The 9,553-nt window shown below is 38.8% G+C and overlaps 1 protein-coding gene and 2 long non-coding RNA genes across 3 annotated transcripts; 1 reads left to right on the plus strand and 2 right to left on the minus strand.

Annotated features, from left to right (window-relative positions):
• The first annotated feature begins 1,386 nt into the window (after positions 1-1,386).
• Positions 1,387-2,273, plus strand: LOC129854790 (uncharacterized). The gene is made up of 4 exons (XR_008759380.1): positions 1,387-1,422; positions 1,600-1,617; positions 1,712-1,765; positions 1,853-2,273. It is a non-coding gene; the product is annotated as an uncharacterized LOC129854790 (long non-coding RNA).
• A 76-nt stretch (positions 2,274-2,349) lies between these two features.
• Positions 2,350-5,397, minus strand: LOC129854791 (sporozoite surface protein 2-like). Its single transcript, XM_055921939.1, has 11 exons — positions 5,258-5,397; positions 5,046-5,111; positions 4,911-4,955; positions 4,693-4,752; positions 4,137-4,379; positions 3,797-3,859; positions 3,371-3,481; positions 3,015-3,044; positions 2,807-2,890; positions 2,587-2,651; positions 2,350-2,449 (listed from the first exon to the last, which is right to left on the minus strand). Exons 1-10 carry the CDS (start codon positions 5,273-5,275, stop codon positions 2,616-2,618), a joined length of 756 nt encoding a protein of 251 aa, XP_055777914.1. The 5' UTR covers positions 5,276-5,397; the 3' UTR covers positions 2,350-2,449; positions 2,587-2,615.
• A 3,051-nt stretch (positions 5,398-8,448) lies between these two features.
• On the minus strand, positions 8,449-9,047 carry LOC129854792 (uncharacterized). Its single transcript, XR_008759381.1, has 3 exons — positions 8,995-9,047; positions 8,802-8,889; positions 8,449-8,707 (listed from the first exon to the last, which is right to left on the minus strand). It is a non-coding gene; the product is annotated as an uncharacterized LOC129854792 (long non-coding RNA).
• Between the last annotated feature and the right edge of the window lie 506 nt (positions 9,048-9,553).

The raw sequence follows: 9,553 nt of genomic DNA on the forward strand, positions 1-9,553 counted from the left end.
TTGCAACCTGAGATGGTGGTAGGTCGTTAAAAGATCCTGGTCATGTCATAACCCGGCATTAAGTTTAACCTGGACAAAATGAACGTATGTCTATTTTCTTTATGTTTTAGGGCAACAGAGAATTCATCCCCATCTTTCAGGTACAGTACCTTGGTCATTGGTAATTAATGTATGTCGTGAAGAACATCGCTTTGTGAATACAGACATGGATAATGAGATATGTATAATTTATTATTAAATGTGATGGTAATGAGTTATTCCTTGTTTATTCATTTAGAAATTCTTGAGAAATTGGAAGAAAAAAATATTCATGTTATGGTTCTTTTACAGGCTGGCAATGTGACTTTACAGGTAAGATTATGTTTTTACTATCAAAAACGGAATGGATTTACATGCCGATATTACATGCTGATATTTACATGCTAAACTCATATTGAAACAAAATGCTTTTTTTCTTTGCCAGAATGCTAGTGGTCTGCCCCTGAAAGAGGTAAATAATGAATTTGCCTGAATGATCTAAGATTCAATCAGGCTGTAGAATTATTATCATATATTATACATGTGTCAATTGTCACAGTATCATACAGTGTATGTTGTCTATATCTGTTCATGTGGCGAACATGTTTCCCCTTGTAGGGTGAGAACATTTTCCTGCTGCCAAAGGTAAGGCATTCACACAAACAAAGATTTATTTTAGTATTATGATGGCTGGAGTACTGCATGATGGAATTGTGTAAAACAAATACTGTATTTTCTTTACTATCAGGGAGGAAGAGGAACACCCCCACCAAGGGTATGGACTAGCCTCTCATTCCATGTTAGCTTAATTCTATGGCTCTGAAGTATTGTAGGCAACATAGCAGGAAGTATGCCATTGTACTGTATATAACAGATAAGTAAACTGTAATATGTTTCACAGCATGGACATAAAAGACCTCAAGAATTAGGGGTATGTAGAGATATTCCGTTTTAAATCATATTCTAGTACATTTTGGTGTGAATTTTGGTGTGAAGTGTGAATTTCTTGAAAGAACTTGAAAAGCAGTTGATATTTTTTCTGTGTCCCTGTTTTTGATAGTTTGGATACCCATACTCATCTGGTTTTCAGGTAAGTGTCCTAATGAACCTTTCAACTTTTTTGTCATATATTTACAATGCTGAATAAATAAAGTTGATTTGAAGATTTGAGAAATAGCAAAACATTTTGTGTTTTTTTGTCTCAATTCTAGCCTTACCTGAAGCTCATCTACAACCCCTCAGCTACAGTATGATTACATTTATGATTTAACATCAACAAAATACCACAATGTTAACTGCAAATATGTTATGTGAGATGTTATCTTTTTTTTTACGAAATATACTTTACACGTGTTCTTTTCTCTGCAGAATAGAATCTCATTTGAATATGGGATAACAACACTTGTACGTATTGGCTGTTTACTAAACATGCTTCTTACTGAGATTTTAATATTCTCTTTCAGCTTTAGTGTCATCATGAATGAATATTGTCAAATGTAACAATATTGTTTATTTTTCAATCAAATGTCACTCACAATACCATCTAAAACATTATTTGAATCCTTCAACCTTTACCCCAAGCTCCCATCGTTCATGAAGGTAAGAAATTACTAACGACATTGTTGTATCTGTATTCCTACAATAAAATCATGTACTTCCTTCTTAAACCATGATATGATTGATCTATCTGCAGGCTGAGGAGACAAAGACTTGGGAAGAGGAAGGAAAATAATATGGTGGATACAAGGTGTGTTAAGCACTTTGCCTAGGTGTTTCTTTGCAATGCATCATCTATTTCTTTATCTGTTTCTGACTTCTTCTTCCCTGTTTACAGGGAGAAGAAGCCCAAGCCTTGCATCTGGATTGGAATCGTGACATATTTTCATATCTATCTGGAGTACATTCAACTTTACAGATGAACTTTGGATTTTTAGTTGCTAAATGTTTTCCTAAATACTAATACATTTCTTAACTCATGAAACCAAACAATCTTTAGTTTTAGCCTAACAATATATGATTTTACTCATGGGTGTGGGGAGGTGGGCCTCTTCCTGTCCAGTAAGGTAATTTCTGGACAATATTTCTGCCCATTTAGGGGACCCCTTTAAGCTCAAGAGCACCCCCAGTGGCAAGATATGTGTAGCCTCTTTAGAACCTATTTATAACTATACAGTACATGGCAGGTGTTGGTGGAGGTTACTTCTGTGATATAATTTGACACTTTCTCAATCAATTGCTCTATAACATTCATTAAAACTTCCAGCATACAAACTAAGAACTCTTGTTTTTGTGTGCGTACAAAGTACAATTGACAACTGTGATTATGCTTGATAATGGATTTATTTGACAATAGAAAATGTATCATATTGTAACTGAAAACATATCTTAAATGAATAGTAGGAGTAGGAATGTGAGATTGATGTGCCGATCCCTGAAAATGAAACAAAAAAATAACCACTTAAACGGAAGTACAGTATACTACTGATGAGAATACATTTCAGGTGTTCAGTTGAAGAAATGTTTCTTTCCCATAATAAAAACCTGGAAATGGCCCTAATGTTACCCTACCTCAATTTCCTTTGACCCCACATGCAATTCTATGGCTCAAACAGGAAAGAGAAGTTGGGATGACCCTGTAAAATGTTTTTTTCAGGATGACATTATCACAAGTACAACATATGTTTCATATCACATATTAAAATCTATATATACAATGTATACATACTATAATATATTATATATTATATTAGTATTGTTATAGTCATAGTATAAGAAGTAGAGGTCATACCTCATCTACGCCAGGGTCAACTGTGTCTCCACGGTGATCTGGTGGAGGGTTGGCAGCCTCTGTCTGGAATCCTTTAGGCCATGTCTATCAACAACACAAAAATACAGTTAGATATCATACAGATCAGTTTACATCAGCAGGCCGCACATAGAGGACACATTAATGTTATCCATATATGATTCAGACACAGTAGTAAGAGCTTACTTACCTTTCCTGGTGCCTGAGGTTGGGCAGCCTGCTGCAATTTTGAAAGGGTAAATCATTATTATTAAGATACTCTGTCCGGCCTGTTGAATTTTCGAATTATAAAATGATTGTTAGTTTAAAATGAAACTAAAATCATGAAATTATGACATACTATCGGTTCATTGTCTCTAATTTCCTTTCTGTTGAGAATATTTCACTGCACTTTAAACTGCCGCATTCAACTTTTTTATTCTCCTGGAGCCGCGATGCTTATGCATAGGTTTCATTGAAATGACACTCTGCAAAAGTCACTCGTCTAGTGTAACAGGCCTGTATGAGGGGGAGGGAGAGCACACCCATGTAATGACCACTCCTCACCTGTAGTGGGAGCTGTGGTTTCTGAGGGGTCTTCTCCAAGTTCAGCTGGTTCTGCCCATTGTTCTGGTTAGGCTGGGGGTAGTTGGGGTAAGACATGTAGTAGGGGTAGCCCTAGGGAAGATACACTTGTGAAAGTTAAGAGTCTTAAAGGATCAAAAAGTGTGATGATATGTTTTGCATCATGTTATGCAAAACACATCAGGATCACACATTTAGCTTTTTAGTGCTCTATTTGAAAACTTGACTGTTGACATGCCCAATTTGTGGGGACCATATCAACAGTGAACTAATTAAGAAAATGCAACACAAAAATGGGGTGTAAAGTGATCCTTTAGTCTGAATAAAGAGTGTATATCATCTCTTACAGTGAATACAAGATGCACCTTGAGGAACAAATCACATTGAAAGAGGGAAACTCCACTGTACCTGCATTCTTGGTTGCTGGGGAAATGAAAATGATGGGTAGTATTGCGGAAACTGGGGAACCCCCTTCAGGATAATAGAAAATAAATACAACTTCAACAAATACTGGAAAGACTTTGCCAATTAGTAGTGGATTACCTGACACATGGTATTTCATTCAATTACATTGAATTTGTATAAAAACATAGACAAACTGACTTCAGGAAAAAAATATGTGTATTCATTAGTAGAGGCTGGGAAGGCTTTTGTCATTGGTATCCATCAAAAACATTGGTATTTCAATGAATTTGTGTGAAAACGTACGTAGACCAACTGACTGATCTGAAATGGTACAGTAGCCTACCTGTGCAGGGTTGTGTGGTTGCTGGGGGTTATTGGGGTTATTGGGGTTGTTGGGGTCCTGGGGGGCCCCAGGCTGCTCCTGTTGGGCATTGGCGTACAGAATGGGGGGCAGCTGGTTCCCCTGTGTAGGGAACATCATCTGGGGGCCGAAAGGGCCTCCCATCTGAGGGTTAAAGTTCACCATCTGGGGGAGACCAAATTCAGGCTGCTGTTGGATCACGTACTGGGGCATGAATGGAGACGCCTGAACAAACAAGGTTGGGTAAAAGATCTGTCTCTGACCTAAGATCATTTCAAAGCTTTGCTGACCGAAGTTGTGATGAGCAATTGAATGAACAATTCGGTTGATGTGCCAAAGCTGAAAATATGTGTAGTTAAAGGTAAAATGGGAATGGAAGCTGCTCCTGAAATACATTACTGGAGACCATGTTTAACTATTATGCTGTCTGCAAATGTGGCTAATGATATCAATCTTCTTTACTACCACAGTATGTCTATAGCATTATCATGGCTAATGATTTCTATCTCGATTGAGTTAGATTGGATTGGTTCAGTACCTGCATTTGTGTTTGCCCAAAGCCTACACCTGTCAGGGTCAGTCCATTCAACCGCAGGATCTGTGAAGGACGGGTGAGCAGTCAGAAAAAAGTTTCTAACAACCGTTACTCCACATTGCATTGTATTTTACTACACATCAATTTGAAAGGAAAAATCACGAACAACAAATGCAATGTCAAGAGTTGCAGACAAAAACATACGGGACAATTCAATGTACCTCATTGCTGTTACTTGCGAGGATTCCAATTTGCTGTTGGTATATCTTTAAAAAAGCCACAAAAAACAGTTTATGATTCATTTTGAAGTGTAGCGCTATAAATGAAGGAATATTCAAGTAATGTCTGAAACTCACAGGAAGTGAAAGGCTAGCACCAAAAAGGCAGACCAAAACAGTTATAGTCTGCAGCTTCATGATATCCTACAATGAAGACAGAACAAATGTAGTTTATATCTGACATCTCAATACCATCTTGTTACCATCTTGAGCATGTTGTATGTGAAACATACTTATTTTTAACAATTTTTGATTATACAAAAGCAAGTGATAGCCCATGACAGTATTACCTTATCAGAGAATGTCATCTTCAGCCTATCTTCCTTTTTTCCTGTGTGTTCTTTATGTCTCTGTCCAGCCTACTGTGTCTCTCCTACTTTTAAACGATCTCTATCTTCCCATTTGAGCTGTCATGTCCCAGACACACGCAGACTATGGTCAATATGACGCGCGGGCTCTTTGAGATGACATCACTCTCAGACTCAGACAGTTACGGTGCAGATACATGCAGCTGTATCATTACGGACTGACCATAAGTCAAAATGAATCTCATGGCTGGACATTATCTATCGTGTCATACACCAATTCTAATGTTATTGTCTAATATGTTGACTCTACAGTATATGACACAAACTAGGTGGATCAAAGGTGGATAACAGTCAACCCCTGTCCCATTATTTCAAAGGGTATTCTGCCCCTACAGTATGTTCACAATATATAGAACATCTCCTATTAAAAATCGCTTTCCCTATATTGGCCAAAAGAACCTAGAACTCAATGCCCGTGATGACCATGAGTCTGCGTTATTTGTAAACCTTTCATAGAGACCTGTGATTATAATACAAGAGAGTTTGCTGCAGGTGGTTAAGACAAGAGTTTTCAGACAGATGATTAGTCTATGGACTGGTGTGCTGTTGGCATGTGTAAATGTAAGTCTTTTGATTGACATTATCAGTGTTGATTATGTCCTATAAATAAGGTATTATAGGCAGGTAGCTGTAAGGTTGCTGGTTCAAATCCCACTGGTTACTGAACTGGCAACAGGAGGGCTGCTGGTTTAGATCCTAACCACCATCATTTGGTTAGGATAAAACCATTTGTAAAAAATGTAAGAAACATTTGCATACTCTTATGATATTATATTACATAATTATATTCCCGAACGAGATTGAGGAAGAGTGAGAAGTCCAATCTACAGTAGATACCTTTCCCCTGTTATTCATCGGGCCAGGTTCCACGAGGGGGCAAAAGGTGGCCCTCAGTTGAAACTTGTGCCCCCTCAGTTTTAGTCCTATCTCCCTATATAAAAATAGCAAAAAAAGTTGAAATGATTGAGAGACAGGTTGGTGCAAAATCTGTATCTCCGCTGTGCTGTGTCAGCAGAATGGACAGAGAGCACAGGATGTGTGTAGGGGGGCTACGGAAAGCCCCTGGGGTGGTTAGGTATGACTCCTTTGGGTGTCCATAAAAAGTGGGGGGAAAAAACACTTTTCATCTGTGGTAGGCTAATTGAATAATGTGGTACAACTCTACCTGTAATATTTGATTTTGAGTTATAAGTGTGAGGTCAAGTTTTCCGTTGAAGCTGCTTCACTCAACTCTGCCTCACGCCCCACCACTACATAGTTTAGTTAGCTTCTTAGCTAGCTGTAAAAAGCATTATTGTTATTAGCCTTAGCCTATTTAGCTTGCTCGAACCAGCTAATCTGCCACTGCCACGATGGATATCAGAAATCGGCTTTGCCAAAGTACCCAAACAAAGCTAAAAGGAGTGTGATGAGCAGCAGCTGCAGCATCAACCACTGAGGTCACCACCAAGCCCAGCAGCGATGCTGCTGCCGAGCTCCAGCTAGCTTCGCGTGAAGAGCCTACCCACCCTTCCACAAACGCCAGGATATTGACTCCACAGTCCCCACCACCTCCGACTGTTCCTGGTGATCTTGGAACAGAGGAGCCAGCCCAGGTTAATCTAGAATACTACCCTAGTCGCAGGTGTTCTGTCCAGAAACATTCATTTAATAGCATCTGGTTCATAGGAATAGTGTCTGGGGTACTAGGTTACTGCAGAATTCAATATAATTCCAATGCAAGAACCCAAATGATGCTCCTGGGTTTAGTTACATATCGGTATGTTTCCTAATAAAAAAATACATACATTCTATTATGGTTTTCTTGGTAGCCTATTGTTTTTTTGTGCTTGTAAATGGAACTGTGCGTATTGGAAACTTGTTTATGGTAGGCTGGCATTGCTTAATCGATTACATGGGTTGAATTTAATCCACAGAAGTGTATTGTGCCATATCACAAAGTGTTGCTGTACTCAGGAGCGGCATGATTTCCCATGTCTGAATCAGGCCTATAGGCCATTTTGTTTGGCAAGACAGCTCTGCGTGGCTGCTTCTCACTGTAGTAGGTTGTAGTCTATATTTTGGTTATTTGGATCTCCATTCGCCTTTTGTTTACTGCGTTTGTTTACTGTTAATGTAACTAGCCGAAATATATGTCATGGCCTTTATCCATCCGATATGTTGCTTTCTAGGCCTACGTGGTACCACTGTTTTGTTCTATTCGCATTAATTTGTTTGCATTCGCAGCTGTGTTGGTTTTCTAAGCCAAACTGCTATTCAGTATTTTTGTTTGCATGCATGAATAACTAGGCTAGTTCTTTCAGCATTTAGTTTGCATTATTTTGGTAAGACAGATAAGTGCATTCACATAGGTTGTTTGTAATAGGTGAATTACCCTATATATCTTGTAGCTTATATTCATTCTCAAAATGTAATTGCTTTAGTGAGTAGGGTGCAGTCCATTGTACTGATACAGTGCAGCGGAGATAGGCCACAGATTTCTCGCCAACCTGTCACTTCAAAAGCACTCAATCAATGGTCTCGGAGTCTTTGCATTTGAACTTTATGTTTATTGTGGTATTGCGTGATATATAAGCAGAATTATAAACAGAATTCAATATAATTCCAATGCAAGAATCCCCCAAAATGTTGCTTCCGAACCGATTTCAACTGCCCCCTTAGTCACTTGTTCATGGCGTTGGGTCTGTTCATCCTTTAGCCCTGCAGTCACTTGAAGCCTGTCTATGTGCTTCTTCACCAACAGTGTCTTTACTTTCTCAGGTCCTCACAAATTGTTAAAGGGATGGTTTCCTGGACAGAAATTCAACCTTGTCCTGGACTGAAATGCATGCTCAATGGAGATTCTCCATTGAAAGTGCTTCTTATGGACTAAACTAGCCCGGTAAACTGGGCTAATAATATTTTAGATACTCAAATGAATTTAATTCTGCCCCTAGATGGCGAAATCGGGGCAATATGCCATACATTTACATGACAAACATAGAAGGGACAAAAATCGACCCCCATTTCAAACCAAACAAACAACTTTTATGAAGGCTAATAGTCATGTTTATTGAAATTTCAAGAAGAAACACACAAGAAATGTCAAATAAGATCTGCATGTATACAATGTTAGAAGACATTATACGTTTACATTTTAGTAATTTAGCAAACGCTCTTATCCAGAGCAATTAACAGGAGCAATTAGGGTTACATGCCTTGCTCAAGGGCACATCAACCAATGTTTCACCTAGTTGGCTCAGGGATTCAAACCAGCAACCTTTCGGTTAATGGCCCAAAGCTCTTAACCGCTAGCGTATCTGATATGATTAACTTAAAGTGCTGTGGACGACTTGGTGAAATTCCCCTGTGTCCATGTTCTACAGCAGACACCTGTAAATAAATGACCCAAGATACATTTTGCTTATTCTTTTTTTCAATAATGGGATATTGTACAGTACCACAAATAGCATTTGTATTTTTATACCTTGTTCCTCACAAATCTGTCGACTCTAAACTTGAATATTGTCTTAACAAGGAGTTGGGAACGGAGTTGTGGTTGTCTCAGTTGAAATCTGAATGAGAAAGGGAAAGGAAAGGGAAAGGGGGATACCTAGTCAGTTGTCCAACTGAATGTATTCAACTGGAATGTATCAGATTAAATGTGCATTATTCCGTACCTGAATGTCCAAATCAGGTTTCATGGTGCGAGCCCTCCTCAACAGAAAGCGCTAAAAGGTGAAAATTGTATGAACATATGCACATTAACTAGATCCCTTTCCTTACACAGAGTCAATTACAGATTGAAATACACTATTGACCATGAGGCACATGTACTGTACAGTCAGTGACCATTACTGTACCTTGAATCTTCTCACGGGCTCTGCTTGTGGAGGACCCTGCTGTGGCTGCTGCTGTTGCATCATGGGAATCCCACCTGCACCTTGGACTCCCTAACCAGAAGGAAGAGTTATTATTATACATTTATTATAAATTGTAAATGATGGAGTGGTCTAAATGTATTCATGATTTGTGCGTGTCTATATTTTCCTGGTATGTAATACACTCTCGCCCTCTGGCGATCATGTCCCGTTCACGTCATGTTGGAAACTCGGGACCTCCAAGTTAAGATTAACATAAATTATCTGCTTAGAGATTCATATTGGTTCATTCTGATACCTCCCCAGTAGGAAACTCGCATTCCGACTCTTCCGCCTAGGTTAGCAAGTTGGAAATGTC

Source organism: Salvelinus fontinalis, chromosome 5 (genome assembly GCF_029448725.1).
Source record: "Salvelinus fontinalis isolate EN_2023a chromosome 5, ASM2944872v1, whole genome shotgun sequence".
Classification (NCBI taxonomy): Eukaryota; Metazoa; Chordata; class Actinopteri; order Salmoniformes; family Salmonidae; genus Salvelinus; species Salvelinus fontinalis.

Bases quoted from the DNA above. Each gene is read 5' to 3' on its own strand.
- LOC129854791 (XM_055921939.1), bottom strand. The intron at 3,860-4,136 runs GTAGGCTACTGT...ATTATCCTGAAG, and splicing joins AACCACACAACCCTGCACAG to GGGGTTCCCCAGTTTCCGCA. The intron at 2,652-2,806 runs GTATGACCTCTA...AACATTTTACAG, and splicing joins TTGACCCTGGCGTAGATGAG to GGTCATCCCAACTTCTCTTT.